Source organism: Chelonia mydas, chromosome 16 (assembly GCF_015237465.2).
Source record: "Chelonia mydas isolate rCheMyd1 chromosome 16, rCheMyd1.pri.v2, whole genome shotgun sequence".
In the NCBI taxonomy this organism is placed as follows: domain Eukaryota; kingdom Metazoa; phylum Chordata; order Testudines; family Cheloniidae; genus Chelonia; species Chelonia mydas.
In genome coordinates, this window is record NC_057857.1 from 328,501 (window position 1) to 351,350 (window position 22,850).

A 22,850-nucleotide genomic window follows, 5' to 3' on the forward strand; every position below is an offset into this window, starting at 1 on the left:
GTGCAGGCTCTGGGGTGGGGCTGGGATAAGAGGTCTGGAGTGCAGGCTGCCCAGGGGCTGTGGCAGGGAAAGAGGATTCCCCCCAGGCCTCTCTCGTCGCAGTAGCCCGGGGCTGGGGCACCTCTCCCCAGCCGCAGCAGCTCCGAGGTTGGGGCCGAGGGAGAGTGGCTCTCCCCACCTGTGCAACCCTTGACAGCCTGCTGCACAGCCACGCAGCTTAGAGGGAACTTAGCTCACAAGGCATAGTTTGTACAACATTTATCATAGTTTTGTAAAAAGGATGATCTTAGGGATACAGTTTTTCACACAAGTATAGTACTTGAAAGGCCTTTCTGGACCCCAACTAGATTTTGACTTGACAGCGTCCCTTTGACCCCCACAAACAAGCTCCAGATCACGACAGGTTCTCTGTTATACAGATCTTGTGAAGAGATTGTGCCATCAATCCTGCGGCTACTTTATACCATGAAGTCTACAGAGTGTCCACATTCATCGTTCACTAAAGTCAGGAGGAGTCATTAGAAAAGCGTGGCAGAGTCTGGCCAGTGTAGTTATTAGGAGCCCATCTGTACGTTCAATATCAACTTCAAGATTTTGGCTGAAGTTCTAGCCATCTACCAAGAGCAATGCTTCTCAGACCCACTGTAAGTGGATCCAACTCCATTAGAGTTCAACCTGCTTAACATGGGTAAAAAGCGGGCCCACGATTTCTTAGGCTCAGTCTACACTAGGAGCACTTCACCAGTACAGGAATACCAGTCTATTATACCAGCAAGGCACTTCTAGTGCGGCAGCTGTTATATTGGCAAAGCAGCACTCTGTACCGCTGCAGGAAAACCACCCTGCATGAGTGAAACAAGCTATACCAGTAAAAGTACAGTTCTGCACCTGTGTTGATACTAGGGGTTTCTGTGGGTCAGGGCTCACACCTCTTCCGACTCAACAGGAGACAGCTATGCCAGCAGAAGTCTCTAACATTGAGCTGGCCTGGGAGTCAGGTCACATTCACGGAAAGCCACTTTGGCCCAAACAATACTCATACTTCCTGGAACACGACTCAACATGCACATAAGCAACCCATGGCAGCAATGGTTCTTGGACTGCAGATCATCCTTTGGACTTTCACTCCCACTCCACCGGCTTGGTCTTGGTTCCAAGCTCATTAAAGCTAGTTTTGTTATTGGGCGATAGTGCCCAAAGCTTCTAGTCAGAGGGATTCTCTGCACATAATTCGGCTCAGAGACACAGAGCACTCGCTGGTCAAGTGGGGAGAGCTGGCCAATCAAACATTACTGGCTCCCCTCCTGTCACCAGTGGAGAAGGACAGAACAGCCAGGAAGGGAAGAGGCAACAATCTCCTCTTCCTCATGTAATTAACTCTTCCCAAAAGAGACAAACCGCATTCAGTAACAGCACTTTCCTAACATTACTCAACCACAGCACAACTGCTGTAGTTGTCACAGAGGTGTTGTGTAATTGAGAGTGAGAATGTGACCATGAGATGGTTGAGTTCAGGATCCTCACAAAAGGAAGAAATGAGAGTAGAAAAATACAGACCCTGGACTTCAGAAAAGCAGTCTTGTCTTCATCAGATTTCTTTTGGCCCAATCCCCTAATTTGTCTAGGGCCCTCTGTATCCTATCTACTTCTCCTCCCAGTTTAGTGTCATCTGCAAACTTGCTGAGGGTGCAATCCACACCATCCTCCAGATCATTTATGAAAATATTGAACAAAACCGGCCCGAGGACCGACCCTTGGGGCACTCCACTTGATACCGGCTGCCAACTAGACATGGAGCCATTTCCCTTAATCTAAAGTAAACAAAAGAAGATAATAAGCCATACGACTGTACTTTGCTCCTTCACTTTATCTCTTAATGTCTATTTAGAGAATGTTTCACAGGTGAGCCTCAGTTCATTGAGATTGGGGTGCAGCTCCTGTACTGACTACACAACTGTGACTTCTGGGGATTACCCATGCAAGTAAGGGGTTTTGTCACCACCCACCCTCTAAACTTTGGGGTGCCTTAATGCTATGCTACTGTGGTTCAGCTCTCTGACACCAGTAGCCTCCATAAGCACAAGGTCTCCCACTAGCTTCCACCAGCCTTGTTACTCCTTGAAGGGTTATAACCAACAGCTGTTCTGGTCCAAAGTCTCCCCAAATCTACCCACCCAGATTCTTAATTACCAGACAACTCTGACTGTTCCCCTTAGGTTAGTCACCCGGGAAGGCATGAAACCTCTCCACCCCCACCCCCCAGTTATCAGTTCACTTTGGTGCACACACTCCACACAGTTTACACAACAGAGACCCGCTTGGAGTATTTAATAGAAAAACCACGGATTCAAAGATGAAATAGTAAGGGAGGGCATACGTATACAAGTTACACAGAAAATAAACAAAGACCTAACCCCAGCCTTGACACCTCTACGTTCGATAAATTCTAGGGCTGTCAAGTGATTAAAAAAATTAATTGCAATTAATCGTGCGATTAATCATGCTGTTAAACAATAAAATACTGTTTAAATATTTTGGATGTTTTCTACATTTTCAAATATATTGATTTCAATTACAACACGGAATAAAAAGTGTACAGTGCTCACTTTATATTTATTTTTGATTACAAGTATTTGCACTGTAAAAAAAACAAAATAAATACTATTTTTCAATTCACCTAATACAAGTATTGAAGTGCAATCTCTTTATCATGAAAGTTGAACTTACAAATGTAGAATTATGTACAAAAAAACCTGCATTCAAAAATAAAACAATTGTGACAGGGTCGGGCCAGATGGCTATAGGAGAGTAACAGAAGGCAGATATATTAGCCCCAGGTTAAGTAGGTCCCTTTTCCCTGGGTAAGGTAACAGGGAAGGTTCTAGAACAATCAGGAACCTTCTGGAGACAATTAAGACAGGCTGATTAGAACACCTGCAGCCAATCAAGAAGCTGCTAGAATCAATTAAGGCAGGCTAATCAGGGCACCTGGGTTTTTAAAAGGGAGCTCACTTCAGTTTGTGGTGTGTGTGTGAGGATCTGGGAGCAAGAGGCACTAAGAGCTGAGAGTGAGAACGCGGACTGTTGGAGGACTGAGGTGTGCAAGCATTATCAGACACCAGGAGACAAAGTACAACAAGGAAATAGTTTCCATTCATTCATCCAGGAATGGGTGAGAGCCAGGATGACACCCTGGGAGCACTTCCCCATCGTCCAGTGCATTTGAGAGTACCAAAACCATTAAGATATTTTTGCGTTTATGGAGTCAAAAACCTATCCCTCAAAAAACTACCATCTTTGTCAACTCACCAAGACAGCAGTTTTCTCCTCTGTGGGGATTGGGAGGGTGGGAAGGGAGATGAGAGAAGATGGCAAACAAAATCCTCTGGAAGTGATAATGCCTTTAAAGGGTATTTTAGGTGGGCAAGACAGCTTGATCATTCTTACGGATCACTTTTAGGGCTTGGCAAACACAGCACTGGATAGGGAACAATCAGGGACCAACAGAGCAGTTTGCTCCATGGTCTAAATGAGGACTATCCAGCACATAAAACACCCTATTTCCTTCAGCTCCTAAGGTTTGCAACACCCCCATAAACCCTCCAAAGGAAGCCAGAGTCACGGCCAGAGAAGCTCTGCTAGGTACTTACTTTCCCAGAGCCAGTTTTCCCATCCACTGTCTCCAGGAGACCCGTCTTCCCCAATACAGCAATCCTTAGATGGATCAAAGTTTTTAAAAGGGCAATTTCACATAATGCTGACAAGCAGAACCCAGATCCATTATCTCTACCTTGTGACTAATTATTAACTACTACGCAGATTTAACTAATACCTTTTCCTACTCTCAGCGCTTTTACTGCTATCTTAGTCCTTTCGTTGCCAAACGCCAATCCTATCCCAAATCAGGTCCATTTAGTCCAAGTAACTTCAGAGAGACCGAGTCACTCTTGGCATATTGGAGGAGGGAGGGTTGGGGGAGGGTGTGGATCATGGTAGCGGCTGGAGGCAGGAAGGATTCAGCACCATTCCATCCGGAGTCAAATAATCCGTCCTCCAAAACACTGATATTTTCAATTAAACAAAGCCAAAGACTTATAACTACGTGTCTTACACAGTACAAACTGGTCCAGCAACAGTTCTGGGGAGGCAGCCTGCTGCAAGCCTAGCTGGCCGCATAAGAAAAGAATCTACATGGGCAATGAGGGGGCTGGGTGGCTGGAGTGAGGCTTCCCTTTCCCCATGGGGTATCTATCACCTCTCTTATAGGTGGATGCTATGCTTCCAGAAGCAGCACAGTTCGTAGTTTCTTCCCAGCTGGCAGAACGAGGACATCATAGTTCAAGCTTTTAAAATACAATAAGGGGCTGAGGCAAAGCAGGGGGCTGGCCTGTGGGGTGACTTGAGAGGAATGGTCACAACCTAGGGACTCCATTTTCCCCTCTACTTGTAGACGTGGTTGGCACTGAGGCAGGGAGCACAGAAGAGAGGGAGTAGGCAGCACATATGCAGCATGCTCCCATGCGCAAGTGTCAGGGAGAGCCCCTGTGTGGAGCATGATCTCCCAACAGGTTCCCAACTGGAAACCCTGTGGGACATAATGGTGCTTCTTACACTGTGAAATCCCCACCCTCCAGCACATCTACCTCTCCCCACATTTTAGTGTAATCTGCGAACTTCCTGAGGCTGCAATCCATCCCATCATCCAGATCATTAATAAAGATGTTGAACAAAACCTGAGGCACTCCTCTTGATACCGGCTGCCAACTAGACATTGAGCCGTTGATCACAACCTGTTGAGTCCGACGATCTAGCCAGCTTTCTATCCACCTTATAGTACATTCATCCAATCCATAATTCTTTAACTTGCTTTAAGAATACTGTGGGAGACCATAACAAAAGCTTTGCTAAAGTCAAGGTATATCACATTCACCACTTTCCCCATATCCACAGAACCAATTATCTCATCATAGAAGGCAATCAGGTTGGTCAGGCACGACTTGCCCTTGGTGAATCCATGTTGATTGTTCCTGATCACCTTCCTCTCCTCCAAGTGCTTCAAAATGGATTCCTTGAGGACCTGCTCAATGATTTTGCCAGGGACTGAGGTGAGGCTCACAGGTCTATAGTTCCCCAGGTTCTCCTTCTTCCTTTTTTTAAAAACCACGAACACCATATTTGCCTTTTTCCAATCATCCGGGACCTCCCACAACTACCATGAGTTTTCAGAGATAATGGCTAATTGCTCTGCAATCACATCAGCCAATTCCCTCAGCACCCTCGAATGCATTAGATCTGGACCCATGGACTTGTGCACGTCCAGCTTTTCTAAATAGTCCTTAACCTGTTCTTTCACCACTGAGGGCTGCTCACCTCCTCCCCATACTGTGCTGCCCAGTGCAGCAGTCTAGGAGCTGACCTAGTCTGTGAAGACCGAGGCAAAAAAAGCATTGAGTACTTCAGCTTTTTCCACATCATCTGTCACTAGGTTGCCTCCCCCATTCAGTAAGGGTTCAACACTTTCCCTGACCTTCTTGTTACTAACACACCTGTAGAAACCCTTCTTGTTACCCTTCACATCCCTGAAAGAACCTAAAGTTCGAGAAACATTTCTCAGTTTCTCTAATGCTTATATTTTAAATTTTACATTCTAGACATTTGTTCCCACCTTTCATAGAATCATAGAATATCAGGGTTAGAAGGGACCCCAGAAGGTCATCTAGTCCAACCCCCTGCTCGATGCAGGACCAATTCCCAGTTAAATCATCCCAGCCAGGGCTTTGTCAAGCCTGACCTTAAAAACCTCTAAGGAAGGAGATTCTACCACCTCCCTAGGTAACGCATTCCAGTGTTTCACCACCCTCTTAGTGAAAAAGTTTTTCCTAATATCCAATCTAAACCTCCCCCATTGCAACTTGAGACCATTACTCCTCGTTCTGTCATCTGCTACCATTGAGAACAGTCTAGAGCCATCCTCTTTGGAACCCCCTTTCAGGTAGTTGAAAGCAGCTATCAAATCCCCCCTCATTCTTCTCTTCTGCAGACTAAACAATCCCAGCTCCCTCAGCCTCTCCTCATAAGTCATGTGCTCTAGACCCCTAATCATTTTTGTTGCCCTTCGCTGGACTCTCTCCAATTTATCCACATCCTTCTTGTAGTGTGGGGCCCAAAACTGGACACAGTACTCCAGATGAGGCCTCACCAGTGTCGAATAGAGGGGAACGATCACGTCCCTCGATCTGCTCGCTATGCCCCTATTTATACATCCCAAAATGCCATTGGCCTTCTTGGCAACAAGGGCACACTGCTGACTCATATCCAGCTTCTCGTCCACTGTCACCCCAGGTCCTTTTCCGCAGAACTGCTGCCTAGCCATTTGGTCCCTAGTCTGTAGCGGTGCATTGGATTCTTCCATCCTAAGTGCAGGACCCTGCACTTATCCTTATTGATTCCTTATGCTATTTTTGGAATCCTTCTTCTCACCTTAAAAGCATCTAACTCATCCCCTCCAATTTCTGGCATTCCTCCTCTCACATCTGAATTCACTGTAGCCTAGCCTCATTTGCAGACTGCACTAATTCTTCTTGCAATGAGAGCAAACTAAATCTGGAACCCAACGTTATATTAATAGACTTTTCACACTGTGCGAGAACAGTCTTCTAGACTCCACTGCAGGAACACAAAACATGTTGTAGGTTCTTACCAAATTTTTGTTAAAAATATTCCTACAAAAACTGTGCATAAAATCCAGCTTTTAGGAGATATTGCCAAGATAGGTACAGAACCCAGCAGTCACTATAAACAGTCCCTTGGTTTAGCCCTTAAGGGTATATCTACACTGCAATTAAAAATCCACGGTTGGCCCATGCCAGCTGACTCGGGGTCTCAGGCTATGGGGCTGTTTGATTGCAGTGTAAACATTCTGGCTCAGACTGGAACCCATGCTCTAGGACGCAGTAAGGAGGGAGGATCGCAAAGCTCAAGCTGCAGCCTGAGCCTAAACATCTACACAGTAATATTCCTGGGGGAATTCTGCACCAAAAAATGTAAAATTCTGTACACAATATTTTAAAATTCTGCATATTTTATTAATCAAAAAACCACAATATAATCACACCAGTTTCAATTATTATGGTAATTTATTTCAAAATACCTGTCAGCAAGTATGTCTGTAATAAAACAGAAAAAACTAAGATCCAAGAAATATTTTTAACAAATAGATTCCTTCCTACTCATATTAATACAGAACTTTGAATAATAATAATTCATTTAAACTACAATACAGAAATGTATTTCCCACCCCCCGCATAAGCAGCGAGAAGGCTTGGGGGAGTCAGAGGTAATGGAGGAGCGGAGGGAGAGGGAAGTAATTGCTCGGAAGCAGCCTGAGAGTGAACGTGGAGAGTTGTTGGGTGTGGCTAGGAGAAGCATGGAACAGATTTTTTTGGACGGGAGAGACGGGATTGTTAGGGAGTTGGAGAGCATCCCCCATGCAGACCCTGGCTGATCTGTAGCCTCTCCCACTCAGTCAGACACATCTGCCCCTGTCCCTGTGTATCCCTGCACTCTTCTTTCCCCATCCCTATGTGACCCTGCACCACCATTCCCATTCAGACCCTGGCTCAATACTATCACCCCATTAGTTCCTGTGCCCCCACCCCAGTCTGCCCCACCTCCCACTAGCCCTTCTGAACTCCAGTGTGTCTGACTCCCCAGCAGCCCCATGTGCTCCACGCTGTCCGTCCCCCCCATATCCTATGCCTCCCCACCTGGCTGTGCAGGCAGGGTGCTGTGAGGACGGCAGTCACTGCCCCCTCCCTATCAATGGCTGTCTACCCTCTGTTCTGATGCCACAGCAGCCCCTGGTGGGCAAAAGGTGTAATTGCAACTGGTAGAATCTATTTTCTGTGGTGGGGAGGAGGGGAATTCTGCAGGGGACATGAATTCTGCACGTGCACGGTGATACAAAATTACCCTAGGATTAAATTAAACAGCCCGTCAGACCGAGCCCTGAATCAGCCAGCATGGGCCAGCCATGTAGACTAGCATGCTTATATTGTGGTATTTTGACTAATAAAATATGCAGAATTTTTAAAATATTGTGCACAGAATTCCCCCAGGAGTACTACTTGTTGGGGCAAGGGGAGGAGAGATATCTGCTTATTCCAAACATCTTTGTGTTCATCACATGAAGGATCATTTTACCCTAGGTTTGCGCAGAAAGGTGGTAACAGCCAGCTATGTGAAATACGCAGATATGGAGGCAGTGAACACTTAGAGGTAGAGTTTGCACATCAACTCCAGTGTCCCCTTAGTATTCTTCTATTAAATTAAAGTCTAATTTAAACCTCATAAAGAGTTTCAGAAGATGATGCTCCACAAACAGGATTACAGGGATGCTAATATGGCTTAAAAGATACTGTGACAAAGTTCCTCCTCTACCTTGGTGGGTCCTGCACTTATTGGCGGATTTGCTCACCTCAGAGATTCATGGTAGCCCTCAATTTGGCCACTTTCGTAGCTCAAATCTGCTGTTTTACTCGGATAAGATCATCACTGGCCAACATGGGGAAAAAGAAGGAGAACAATCCCCACAGTCTCTGCTGGTCCACCTAGTGGGTTGGGGGACAGGCCAGGGACCTTCCCCTCTGGTGGGACCCACAGTGCAGGTCCTGTACAGGTCCTCCTCCTGTATCCAATAGGGGAATGGGGGGAACCCGGACCCGCCCTCTACTCTGGGTTCCAGCCCAGGGCCCTGTGGATCACAGCTGTCTACAGTGTTTTGTGTAACACCTGTGTGACAGCTACAACTCCCTGGGCTACTTCCCCATGGCCTCCTCCCAACACCTTCTGTATCCTCACCACAGGACCTTCCTCCTGATACCAGATTGCGTTTGTACTCCTCAGTCCTCCAGCAGCATGCCCTCTCACTCTCAGCTCCTTGTGTGCCCCTCACTGACTGAAGTGAGGTCCTTTTTAAACCAGGTGCCCTGATTAGCCTGCCTTAATTGATTCTAGCAGCTTCTTAATTGACTCTAGGTGTCCTAATTAGCCTGTCTGCCTTAATTGGTTCCAGCAAGTTCCTGATTGTTCTGGAACTGCCCCATTACCTTACCCAGGGGAAAGGGGACCTGCTTAACCTGGGGCTAATATATCTGCCTTCTATCACTCTCCTGTAGCCATCTGGCCCGACCCTGTCACAATACATACATTAATTTTAATGAAAAAATAATTGTAATGGCTTGCTCAGTTGCCTCTGAGCCCAAAGTAAATTAAAGTCAAATTGTTTCAAAGTGAATGTAACAAATGCTTCTGAATAGACTTTAATCCCCCTCAAGGTGCCACATTATAGTGCTCCCATAAATTTAATTGTTTGGGGATTATTCATGTCAGAGAAAGCATGGCAAAATAGTTATACCATGGGACTGCAGCATGAACCTGAATGTGTCACTTATCCCCTTTTTACAGATAGGCTAATACTTGTGTGTGCTGACTTTCAAAGTTTATGAAGTGTTTTAATCCTCAAATGAAAGGTGCCCTAGGAGGACATGCATTATTAGTAGTACTAAAGATGCTGTGCTTTATCTCCTTACATTGCTTCGTAAATATCTCATATACAAATGAAATTGGATAGAAAGGGTAAGATTTCCAAAAGCATCTAAGTAACTTAGGAGCCTGAATCCTATTTTCAAAAGTGACTAAGTCACTTCAGAGCCTAAGGAGTTAGACTTGTGAAGAGGTGTGGTTTCTGATTGACAGCGCTGTTCCAGAAAAAGCCCCTAGTGTAGACACACTTATACTGGCAAAACTGTGTCTTTGTTCATATAGCTTATTTTGCTTGGGCAGGGGAGGGGGGAGCAGGGGGAAGCCATTGGAATAAACTATACGGGCAAGAGCACAATTTTGCCAGGATAAGCTGCATTCACACTAGCAGCACTTTGCCAGTATAAAAACAACAAGGAGTCCGGTGGCACCTTAAAGCCAAACAGATTTATTTGAGCATAAGCTTTCGTGGGTAAAAAAACCCACTTCTTCAGATGCATGGAGTGAAAATTACAGACACAGACATAAATATACTGGCACATGAAGAGAAGGGAGTTACCTCACAAGTGGAGAACCAGTGTTGACAGGGCCAATTCGATCAGGGTGGATGTGGTCCACTCCCATCAATAGATGAGGAGGTGTCAATTCCAGGAGAGACAAAGCTCTGGTCCACTTCCTGGACACTATAGTGCAAATAAGCGATGGTCACAAACACCACCCTCTACCAGAAACCTACTGACTGCTATACTTACCTACATGCCTCCAGCTTCCATCCAGGACACATTGCACAATCCATTGTCTACAGCCAACCCCTAAAATACAACTGAATTTGCTCCAATCCCTCAGACAGAGACAAACACCTACAAGAGCTTTATCAAGCATTCTTAAAACTACAGTACCCACCTGGGGAAGTGAGGAAAAGATTGACAGAGCGAGACAGGTACCCAGAAATCACCTACTACAGGACAGGCCCCACAAGGAAAACAACAGAACACCACTGGCCAGCACATACAGCCCCCAGCTAAAACCTCTCCAGCACACCATCAACGATCTACAATCTATCCTGGAAAACGATCCCTCACTCTCCCAGACCTTGGGAGACAGGCCAGACCTTGGGAGACAGGCCAGACCTTGGGAGACAGGCCAGACCTCTCTTACAGACAGCCCCCCAACCTGAAGCAAATACTCACCAGCAACTACACACCACACCACAGAAACACTAACCCAGGAAACAATCCCTGTAGCAAACCTCGTTGCCTACTCTGTCCCCATATCTACCCTAGCGACACCATCAGAGGACCCAAACACATCAGCCACACCATCAGAGGCTCATTCACCTGCACATCTACTAATGTTATATATGCCATCATGTGCCAGCAATGCCCTCTGCCATGTACATTGGCCAAACCGGACAGTCCCTACATAAAAGAATAAATGGACACAAATCGGATATCAGGAATGGTAACATACAAAAGCCAGTGGGAGAACACTTCAATCTTCCTGGACATTCTATAACAGATTTGAAAGTAGCTATACTTGAACAAAAAAACTTCAGAAACAGACTTCAAAGAGAAACAGCAGAACTAAAATTCATTTACAAATTTAACACCATTAATTTGGGCTTGAATAGGGACTAGGAGTGGCTGGCTCATTACAGAAGCAGTTTTGCCTGTCCTGGAATTGACACCTCCTCATCTATTGTTGGGAGTGGACTACATCCACCCTGATCAAATTGGCCCTATCAACATTGGTTCTCCACTTGTGAGGTAACTCCCTTCTCTTCATGTGTCAGTATATTTATGTCTGCGTCTGTAATTTTCATTCCATGCATCTGAAGAAGTGGGGTTTTTACCCACGAAAGCTTATGATCAAATAAATCTGTTGGCCTTTAAAGGTGCCTCCGGACTCCTTGTTGTTTTTGCGGATATAGACTAACACGGCTACCCCCTGAAACTTTGCCAGTATAGTACACCAGTACAGGTATACCTAGAAGCACGCTCCTAGTGTAGACATAGTCTCAGTTTCACTTAGCTTAAGAGGCTTCACTGCAAAAAAGGTGTGTTTTTTACTAATTCTATATAGAATCCTAGCAGAGGCAAGACTCTCTACTTTTTACCTCAATATAGCTGGGTGGGGTCGGGGATACAGTATTGACCTTCACTTGCCACATCAAAATAAAATCTGCCTGTTGCCTTTTCTCCACTAGGATCTTTCATTGAGATAGGGGTTGTGGTATGTGTTTTGTTTGCAGTGAAGATACAGCTTTTATTTATGTCTGTAAAAGATTCAAATGCAATATTCTCCACGGAAACCAGATTACCACTCAACATTTCCCCCTGCCCCTATCCCATAGGAACCTACAATTACACTGGCCTACTGTCTGGATCTTCTTCATCTCTAGTTCTGGATCACTAAAAAAAAAAAAAACCCTCTAATCCAATGTCAGTTCAGGCCCACTCGTTTGAGGATTACAAAGGATGAATATAAACAAATAACAAGTACATAGGGACAAAGGATGAATATAAACAAATAACAGAAGTATGTAGGGACAAAATTAGAAAAACCAAGGCACAAAATGAGATCAAACTAGCTAGGGACATAAAAGGAAACAAGAAAACATTCTACAAATACATTAGAAACAAGAGGAAGACCAAGGTCAGAGTAGGCCCATTACTCAATGAGGGGGGAAAGACAATAACAGAAAATGTGGAAATGGCAGACATGCTTAATGACTTTTTGTTTTGGTTTTTACCAAGAAGACTGGTGGTGACTGGACATCTAACACAGTGAATACCAGTGAAAATGAGGTAGGATCAGAGTCTAAAATAGGGAAAGAACAAGTTAAAAATTACTTAGACAAGTTAGATGACTTCAAATTACCAGGGCCTGATGAAATGCATCCTAGAGTACTCAAGGAGCTGACTGAGGAGATATCTGAGCCATTAGCAATTATCTTTGAAAAGTCATGGAAGATGGGAGACATTCCAGAAGACTGGAAAAGGGCAAATATAGTGCCCATCTATAAAAAGGAAAATAAGGAAAACCTGGGAAATTACAGACCAGTTAGCTTAACTTCTGTTCCCGGAAAGATAATAGAGCAAATAATGAAGCAATCAATTTGCAAACACCTAGAAGATCATAAAGTGATAAATAACAGTCAGCATGAATTTGTCAAGAACAAATCATATCAAACCAACCTGATAACTTTCTTTGACAGGGTAACAAGCCTTGTGGATGGGGAGAAGCGGTAGATGTGGTATATCTTGACTTTAGTAAGGCTTTTGATACTGTCTCCCATGACCCTCTCATAAACAAACTAGGGAAATACAACCTAGATGGAGCTACTATAAGGTGGGTGCATAACTAGTTGGAAAATTGTTCCCAGAAAGTAGTTATCAGTGGTTCACAGTCATGCTGGAAAGGCATAACAAGTAGGGTCCCGCAAGGATCGGGTCTGGTTCTATTCAATATCTTCATCAATGATTTAGATAATGGCATAGAGAGTACACTTATAAAGTTTGTGGATGATACCAAGCTGGGAGGGATTGCAAGTGCTCTGAGGATAGGATTAAAATTCAAAATGCTCTGGAAAAACTGGAGAAGTGGTCTGAAGTAAATAGGATGAAATTCAATAAGGACAAATGCAAAGTACTCCACTTAGGAAGGAACAATCAGTTGCACACATATAAAATGGGAAATGACTGCCTAGGAAGGAGTACTGCAGAAAGGGATCTGGGGTCATAGTGGATCACAAGCTAAATATGAGTCAACAGTGTAACACTGTTGCAAAAAAAAAAAAGCAAACATCATTTTGGAATGTATTAGCAGGAGTGTTGTAAGCAAGACACAAGAAGTAATTCTTCCGCTCTACTCTGCTGATTAGGCCTCAACTGGAGTATTGTGTCCACTTCTGGACACCACATTTCAGGAAAGATGTGGACAAATTGGAGAAAGTCCAGAGAAGAGCAACAAAAATGATTAAAGGTCTAGAAAACATGACCTATGAGGGGAGATTGAAAAAATTGGGTTTGTTTAGTTTGGAGAAGAGGAGACTGAGAGGGGACATGATAACAGTTTTCAAATACATAAAAGGTTGTTACAAGGAGGAGGGAGAAAAATTGTTCTTCTTAACCTCTGAGGATAGGACAAGAAGCAATGGGCTTAAATTGCAGCAAGGGCGGTTTAGGCTGGACATTAGGAAAAACTTCCTAATTGTCAGGGTGGTTAAACACTGAAATAAATTGCCTAGGGAGGTGGTGGAATCTCCGCCATTGGGGATTTTTAAGAGCAGGTTGGACAAACACCTGTCTAGGATGGTCTAGATAATACTTAGTCCTACCTTGAGTGCAGTGGACTGGACTAGATGACCTCTCGAGGTCCCTTCCAGTTCTAGGATTCTGTGCTCTGATTTGATCATAAACTGTAAAGAGTAGAAACTAGAACTACTAGTATAAGGCATTTGACGCTCAGTCCAGCAGCTTACAAGTTATCAGGCCTTAGACTCACACTATTCTAATTTTTCTTATTAGTTTTCTTTCCCTCATACTTCAGATCCATTGCAATTTCAGTGTCACCTAAGCTCTGGTCTGCTACAGCTAAGAGCCAAGACTACAGCCACTTAAATGCAGACAGGAATCCCTGCTTTCCAAGGGTAAAAAAGCATTCTTTTCGGAAGCATGATCTGCTAAAATCATCATGAAAAGGCTTGGAACAAATTCCTTGCTGGCAGGACCAGTACAAACCTTTTCAGGACCAGTAAACTTTTCCAAGTATTGGCCATGAATAAGGTAGGAAAAATAGCAATTTTGTGTTCCATTTTCCTTGAAATATTTACTTTTGCAAAACTTCCTCATGGAGTTGTGTATTGCACAACACTTCCTGCACTCCAGGCCACTTCTCAGAAACCAGACCAAGTCCAGAGCATGGAGGACTGTCTACATCTTTTATTATCCCTCCAACACAGCAAACTGTAGATTTACATGGTCACTGCTCAGATCCATAAGCAAAGCTGTAATGCCCCTTGCTTGGCAAAAACAATATTGTGCTCCTATAAACAGTAAAGTCTTGACATATTGTTGGTGCCTGACCCTCCTGCTGCACTTGCACCTCTACCACTGAAATAGTGAGTGTGTGTTAAAAATAGTATGTAGAGATTTTCTCATGGGCAGTTCTAGCTCTCCCCTTAGAAATCAATACTCTTGTAAAAACAATGAGGAGTCCTTGTGGCATCTGATGAAATGGGTTTTAGCCCACGAAAGCTTATGCCAAAATAAATTTGTTAGTCTCTAAGGTACCACAAGTACTCCTCGATTTTTTTTGCTGATACAGACTAACACAGCTACCACTCTGAAACCTGTCACAATACTCTTGTGTGAGGGGAGTAAACAGAAGAGATCTGCTTAACAGCAACCTTCCCATCCACACTAGACTAACCCCATAGACTCACCAATCAGCACCATGTTCCTACCCACTCACCTCACCACAACTTATGAGTTCAGGGATGTGCCCCTGGGTCAGAACCTGGTGCATCACTGCTACCTAACTCCTATTTCTTTGTGCACAGTGTAAGCAACAGTGAAACTTGGAGCACCTGAAGTCTCAGAATCATACCAGATTCCTTCAATTTGGGTTCTGCTCAGGCATCATTCCATAGAGGGTTAAAGGACAGACAACTCAGCAGGAAGTGGAAGGTAATGGAACTCATGGTCCAGAATAGAAGCCAGGCCGGAGTTAGTCATTAAAGTAATTTAAAACAAAATTCTTTCTCCCCTCAACACACCATCCCTACAGCTTTTTTCGCAGAGGGGTTGTATTGAGAAATGCTAACCAAGTATCAGTGGCAAAGCTTGAAATGCAAATACTACTACATCCGCCAATAGCCGGGTTCAAACCAGCAGCAGTCTAAGTGTTGTATAGTCAGAATTCAAGTACAAGGCACTTTACTCAGAAACCCTATAGCCATGCTACATCATGTGCTGTGATCATGCCAGAATTCATAAGCTAAGGAGGACTGGGACAGTCAATGCGCAGATACGAAATCCTCAATGAAAACGAGCAGTGCTGCAGAAACTGGTGCTGGTGGCTGAACTGGGGGGTACCCCTCCCGCTGAGTCTATAATGACCAAAGCCCCTGTGTGCGTCCAGTGAGCACTGGTTATAAGAGGGGTCATTTTGGATGGGACGCCAGACCCAGGGCTTAATCACCGGTGGCATTTCTCATAGGAATATGGAGCAGTCTCGAGGTTCCTGGCCAAACTCCAAGTTGAGTACGTTCAATCTGCCTCCCTAAACGCCCTCTACAGTGTCATTCTCTTCGGTTACTCTGCACTTTTATGTCCTGTCCTAAACTGCGGCCCAGGCTGGCAGCCAACGTCGAGCAGCCGCGGCGCCCCACGCCTGCCCCGGGGACGCGAACGCCCGGGGCTCCCAGCGGAACGTGCTCTCGGGGGGCGTCGTGCAACCGCGAGCTTCGGCTCCCCCGGAGACAGCGAGGGGTCAAACCCTCTGCCTCCAGCGCGGCACGGACGTCGGGGACCCGGGCCTCGCCGGCGGGCGCGCGTCCCGCCCCAGGATCCGAGCCGGCCCGGCCGGCCGGGGCCCCGCCGCACGGAGCGCGAGCGGCAGAGGGGAAGGGCCCGGGCGAGCCGCTGGCAGCGCTGGGAACGGGACCCAGGCGTCCGGGCTCCGCCGCCGGCTCGGGCTGCAGGACCCAGGGCGGCCCCTGCAAGGGACAGGCCGCCGCCGCGCCACTCACCGCTCCGGACCGGCCACCGACACGAGACTCATCCGCCGCCCTGGACTGCTCCAGGGCTGCAGACCCCGCCCCCTCGGACGTGGCCTCGGAGCCGGGACCTGCCCTGGAAGGCGGGATGTCGCCCCATTGGGCAGCGCGATCGGCTCCCGGGACGGGAGGGGCGCTATTGGTCCGTGAGGCAAAGGCCCGCCCCCAGGCCCAGCGGGAAAGCAGGCGAGGCCGCAAGCGCCGCTGGGCGACAGTTTTGCGACACAGGCGAGAGCTGTCTTGGCCGCTGCCCCGTTCGAGGGCACCCGGGCCGCAGAGACCGGCCGCCGGAGGCAGCATGTTCGGGGCCGCGGAGGAGGACGACGCGGACTTTCTGTCCCCTACGGGCGGGTGAGCGCCCCTGGGTGGGTCTGTCCACCCCGCCCCCGCGCGGGGCGCCGGCAGTTCTCCCTGCCCGCTCGCGCTGGGTCGGCCCCGACGGGCCTGCCTGAGGCGACCCGCGAGCCACCGGCCGAGGGGCTCCTGCTGCCCGCGCCCGGCACCCGCCGCACGGGGTCGCTCCAGTCACTCCCACACTCGCTTCCTGTCCCAAATCACCGGGCGGAGCCGGGCCCGGCCGGGTCGTGAGGCCGGCCCTTCCCGCGACTGGCAGCGGGGCCGCAGCGGGCCGCCGCCTCCCTTCGCGCGTGGCCCTTGGCGACAGGCCCCGGGCTGGCCGCGCCGGGACAGCTCAGTGGCACGGCCGGCTCCGGCCTGGGGCTGCCGGCCGGGCCTCTAACCGCGGAGCTGCGCCGAGGTCGTCCTGCCGCCCGCCGTAGTCCCCGCCGCGCGGGTAGCCCTTGGCGGGGAGCTGCCGCGCTCGCATTGTCCTGTCGCTGCGGCTTCTAAAAGCGGCCCGTTGGCAACCTGAACCTGGGACCTCCGCGCTCTTTGCCTTCATTGTGGCTGACTGGCTTTTCTGCTGTCAGTCTGAGTGGTTGGTGTAAGCCTGGTGGGTGGCCAGAAGGACTCAAAATCTGTTTGTGGACTCTTGAAATTCGGGCAAAGGAAGGAGTGAATTTGGTGGCCATTTATTTTGACAACGTGCCTTGTCGGGAGGCGGAAATCCTTTTTCCAATGAAGTAACTTCTCTCAAAGCTTCACTCTCTAGTGCAGTGTCTGTTACAAATACAATAATCTGGAGAGGGCAACAGTCTAGTTGAAATGACTAGTCTAGGCAGGCCATACATAAGTGTAAGCTTGATATAAATGGAATTGCAAAATGCACAGTGCTACAGTGCATTGAAATGGTAGGACACTTTTCATTAACTTCACTGTAAAAGTTTGACATAAGAGTAAAGTCTGTAGGCCTGTTCCACTGTGTTTCCAAGGGTTGAACTAGATACTGGTATTCAGAGGAGTATTTTGAACAGTTGTCTTTCAACATTCCTGACTCTGGGGAAGGAAATGACAGCTCATGCTGGCTTTCATAAAGTTGTTTAGAATTGAAACTACAGCTAATCACATGATTTAGCAGAATTCTTGTTTAAATGGCTAATAAGTCCGTAATGTTGACACTTTCCTTAAGTGATAAAGGAATGTATTTCAGCCTCATGTTTAAGGCTGCTTTTGTGTAGCCTATTTTAAGAGCTTTCTACGGAAAAACATTCATCAGAATTGTATAGTTTCTAAAAACAGGATCTTGCCACTCAGAAGTTATATAGGTTTTTTTCATATGATGTAGCTTAATAGTTCTAGTAGTTGCTCTGGGATCATTTATCTTTACTTGAAAAAGTCCATAACTTTTAACTGTTGCTTCAGGTTATATATGCATTATATCCATCAGAACTAACTAAAATTGGTAAAAGTAAACTCTGCAGGGAGAATTAGGGCTTTATATCTGAGTTCAGACTATTGTGAATTGCTGTTGCAAGGTTGTCATGAAATGAGAAACTACAGGTCAAATTTTGCAAATGGAAAAGTGTTCTTCAGAGAGTGTGTGTGTTAAATAAAAGCTGCATTCTCGACCTGGGTCACTATTAAATGTGGCCTTTCAGTAAGTGGGGCTACAGAGGCAGCAAAGAGCGCATGCTGCAAAGCCTCATGCAGTAGCAGGACTTCTGTCCAAGCACTAACCAGGAGAAGGCAGCTCTGGTGCAGTCAGAGCAGTATCATTCAAGTACTCCTCCAGGACAGACAGAACTATTGGAGAATATAATGTTGTGAAATACCGTCCTCATTTTAAATCCCATGCTAGGGAAATCTTGTTGGTACCTACAGTGACCTTTTGTGTTAGAGATGGGCAATGACCAGAATAATTGTCAACTGAAAGGTAGAGAGACAAGGTAGTTTGGTTTGGCAGTGCCAGCTCTGGCCACTGGCTCCCAGTGGAAAATAATTGTCTTCCCCCTGAGGAGAAAATTCTTAGAGGACCCTCCATAGGCTTGTTGTATGAGGAAATATGGTCCAAGGGCCTGTGACTTGGGTGACCTAAGAATGCCTGTGTGTGCAAGGTCATTTACAGTATGTCTATGCTGCAGCTGGGAGCATGCCCCCAACCCAGGTAGTCAGACTTCCACTAGCTCTGCTCCAGCTAGTTCACTAAAAATAGCAGTGTGGGCGGTGGAGCACAGGTGGCAGCTTGGGCTAGCTACCTGAGCTCAGCTGGTGGGGTGGGGTGCGCTTGGACTTACGTGGCTAGCCTGAGCCATTGCCCATGCCGTAATATCCACTGCGCTATTTTTACCACACTAGCTCGAGAGGAGCTAGCACAAGTCTGTCTGCCTGGTCTGGAGGCATGTTCCCAACTGCAGTGTAGTCACACCCTCAGTTTCTCTGTGCCTCCATTCCCATTCTGTCCAATGGGGATAATAACACTCTCCTATCTCACAGGCGTGGGTGCGTGTAAGGATAATGCACTAAAAGACTGAGGTGCTCAGTTACTACAGAGATGGGGGGCGGGGGGCACATAAGTACGATAGATACGTGCTCGATTGAGAAGGAAATATCCATCTATCATGACATCTGGTCTTTGGTTTGGCAGTTCCAGTGCTGCTCTCTGGCTCCCAATGGAAAAAGGACTAGTACTAGATCCCTCAAAAGCAAATAATTCACTTTTATTTAGGGTATCTATCTTCTCCCTGTAGCAACCCTTACAAGCAGAGGTGGATCTGCGGTGCTCGCAGTTTTGTCACAGAAAAACCTGGTTTGTTAGGGCAGGTCTACACTATGGGGTTAAGTTGACCTAAGTTATGCAACGCCAGCTACATGAATAATGTAGCTGGAGTTGCCATAGCTCGGGTTGACTTATAGCAGTTTCTGCACTGCGCTGGGTCGACTGGAGAAACTCTCCTGTCAACTTACCTTATGCTTCTCCTTCAGAGTCAATAGGAGAGCGATCGGTGGTCAATTTAGAGGGTCTAAGACCCACTAAATTGGCCCCCAGTGGATCAATCGCAGTAAGTGTAGACAAGCCCTTATATTAGAAGACCTGCTGCTGCTTCCTTATTTTCAAAAGGAAGTGGAGTCAGGCGGGTGTGATGGTCTTGTGATGAGGTTAATTGTGTTTGCAGACAAAGTTGACTTGTGACCCATCTAAGCATCTCTTCCATTTTTAGTTTTTGTAGATTTAAAAAAAAAAACAAAGCTGAACACTAATCCCCTTTTTCCACAAACTCCTCAAGTACAAATAGCAATCAGATGTTTGAAATAGTCTACTTAGACGGTCACGTGCTTTCAGAAAATCACTGCTGTGGAAAAAAAATGCTGTTTAGAATCAGTTTCTACTACTGCTGTTCCTGTGGGGAAATATGCTGAGGTGCTACATTTCACAGAGAGCTGCAATAAAGCTTGGGCTCGCCCCACAATTTGTAATAGTGTTAGAAAAACACTGTACAGAAAATGACCTTTCAGAGCATACCATCAGGAACATGGAGCCTGGAATATCTTTGGCAGGAAATCGGAGTTTGTTTCCATAGAGGTAGTTTGATTTTATAGACATTCTCTTGATGGTAGCTGACACCTCACAATCTGTACCTAAAACTGATCCTCATCATACCACACTTTTAGTTTCAGTTCAGAACAAGCCTTTTGAGTTTCTGATCTCATAATGAACTAATAACTCTTTTTTTCTACTATCCATTTAATATGGAAGTTCACTAAAATGAAGGAAGTCTAGCAATGTTTTCTCTCTAAAATGCAGTATGAAATAAAGTTACAGTATAAGCTAAATCTTCTTGACCTTAGTAATAGACTCAAGTTCTCAATCTGTTTAGCTTAATAAATAGAAGGTTGGTTGCAGTCTGTTCCCCACACAGACATTTAAAAATATTTGATAATGAGCTCTTTAATACAGCAGGCAAAGTTATAAAGATCCAGTGGCTGGAAGTAGAAACTAGACACATTCAAACTGGAAATAAGGTGTCAGTTTTTAAATCAAGATTGGATGCTTTTCTAGAAGATATGCTCTGGTTCAAAATTATTTTGGGGGAACTTCTCTGGCCTATGCTACCCAGGTCGGATTAGATTATCACGATGGTTCCTTCTGCCCTTAGAATCAAAGAATATGAATTTGATAAAAAAGAAAAAGAAAAGACTTGAATCCGACTTTTAGGGCAGGAGCTGTGTCGAAGAATTTGTTAAGATTCTAATCTTATTGCTAGATGATACTTGCGCAGGAAAAAATACCTTTTTGAGTTTTCTCTGATGTAAAAAGTTATCAAGGCTGTAAATTTTATGGTTTGCTGGCCTATGTTTCTTAAACTGTGCATCACAATACCAAAGTACACATTAAAAATACAAAAAGAAAAGGAGTACTTGTGGCACCTTAGAGACTAACAGATTTATTTGAGCATAAGCTTTCGTGAGCTACAGCTCACTTCATCGCATTTCGTGAGCTACAGCTCACTTCATCGCATCCGATGAAGTGAGCTGTAGCTCACGAAAGCTTATGCTCAAATAAATCTGTTAGTCTCTAAGGTGCCACAAGTACTCCTTTTCTTTTTGCGAATACAGACTAACATGGCTGCTGCTCTGAAACCTGTCATTAAAAATACACTAAATCCTGAAGTTTCCTTGCTCTGATAGGGTTTGTTTGTTTTTTTTTCTCAAGGAGCAGGAAACAGACTTAAAGCATGTAGGGCTTTTATTCATACAATTGAGATGTCGGATGTTAAACTTTAAATGAAATGTGCTGAAGGGGGGAAGCATTTCAAGCCTAGACCACAGCAGCCTTGTCAAAGAGAAGTAGTAGTGAAACTGACTGGAGTAGTTCAATTGTGAAACTTCAAAGTAAACCTCTAGTATGAAAGATGAAAAGTAAATTAGATCCACACTCTTGCACCCTTAGTTCCCTAAGGTGGTGGTAATGCAGTCAAGAAAAAACAAGATTTTTAAAGAGGTATTTCTTGCACACCAGTTTTGTTTGGAAATAGGTTTACGTTAACATCTGAAAATGAGGCTGTCTTCAAAGACTGAAAGCAGCTGTGTGTTAAATTCTTGCTATAGTAATAAATATGCTCTTACAATTTTTTAGGGATGAACACTAAGAATAATAGGGGTTGCTCACATTACATCATACTAATATTTACTTAACCATAACAATAAAATCATATCCATTCAATAGTAAGCACTCTTTAACCATTAGCCAGTGAACTCATAGAATCATAGGATGCAGAGTCCTGCATTTAGGAAGGAAGAATCCCATGCACCGCTACAGGCTGGGCAACGATGGACTAAGCAGCAGTTCTGCAGAAAAGGACCTGGAGAGTACAGTGGACGAGAAGCTGGATATGAGTCAGCAGTGTGCCCTTGTTGCCAAGAAGGCCAACGGCATATTGGGCTGTATTAGTAGGAGCATTGCCAACAGATCAAGGGAAGTGATTATTCCCCTCTATCTGGCACTGGTGAGGCCACACCTGGAGTATAGCGTCCAGTTTTGGTCCCTGCCACTACAGAAGGGATATGGACAAATTGGAGAGAGCCCAGCAGAGGGCAACGACAATGATTAGGGGGTTGGGGCACATGACCTATGAGGAGAGGCTGAGGGAACTGGGGTTATTTAGTCTGCAGAACACGTAAGTGAGGGAGGATTTGATAGCAGCCTTCAACTATGTGAAGTGGGGGTTCCAAAAAGGATGGAGCTAGGCTGTTCTCAGTGATGTCCGAAAAAGAAGTAATGGTTTCAAGTTGCAGTGGGGGAGGTCTAGGTTGGATATGAGGAAAAACTATTTCACTAGGAGTGTGGTGAAGCACTGGAATGGGCTCCCTAGGGAGGTGGTGGAATCTCCATCCTTAGAGGTTTTTAAGGCCTGGCTCGACAAAGCCTTGGCTGGGATGATTTAATAGGTGTTGGCCCTGCTTTGATCAGGGAATTGGACTAGATGACCTCCTGAGGTCTCTTCCAACCTTAATATTCTACGATTCTGTGATTCATTCTGATTCTCTTTATCTAGTAGCATTGTATATCAATGATGAGGTAGAATGTAAAGAAATAAGAAGCGATGGAATGGAAAAGACAGAGTCCGTCTGGGCAAAAATCACATTGCGGAAGAAAACTACTAGAGCCTCCCCTGTGATAGTGCTTGGGGTG

At 45.7% G+C, this 22,850-nt stretch overlaps 2 protein-coding genes across 23 annotated transcripts in view; one reads left to right on the plus strand and one right to left on the minus strand.

Moving 5' to 3' along the window:
* Positions 1–16,420, minus strand: part of SLC31A1 (solute carrier family 31 member 1) — a 44,564-nt gene extending 28,144 nt beyond the window's left edge. Inside the window, exon 1 of the mRNA XM_037879442.2 lies at positions 16,295–16,420. The gene's annotated coding sequence lies outside the window, so the exon portion shown is untranslated. The remainder of the gene's footprint in view (positions 1–16,294) is intronic.
* Positions 16,421–16,472: 52 nt separating this feature from the next.
* FKBP15 (FKBP prolyl isomerase family member 15) overlaps positions 16,473–22,850 on the plus strand; it is an 85,982-nt gene continuing 79,604 nt past the window's right edge. For 9 of the 22 annotated variants that reach the window (XM_037879434.2, XM_037879436.1, XM_043530623.1 and 6 more), the window contains exon 1: positions 16,519–16,672. In XM_037879434.2, coding sequence (XP_037735362.1) covers positions 16,620–16,672 — 53 coding nt within the window. In that variant the 5' untranslated portion in view covers positions 16,519–16,619. Of the gene's footprint in view, positions 16,673–16,895; positions 17,572–22,850 lie in introns of those variants that run through there. The other 13 variants (XM_043530617.1, XM_043530622.1, XM_043530621.1 and 10 more) reach the window with 9 other exon arrangements.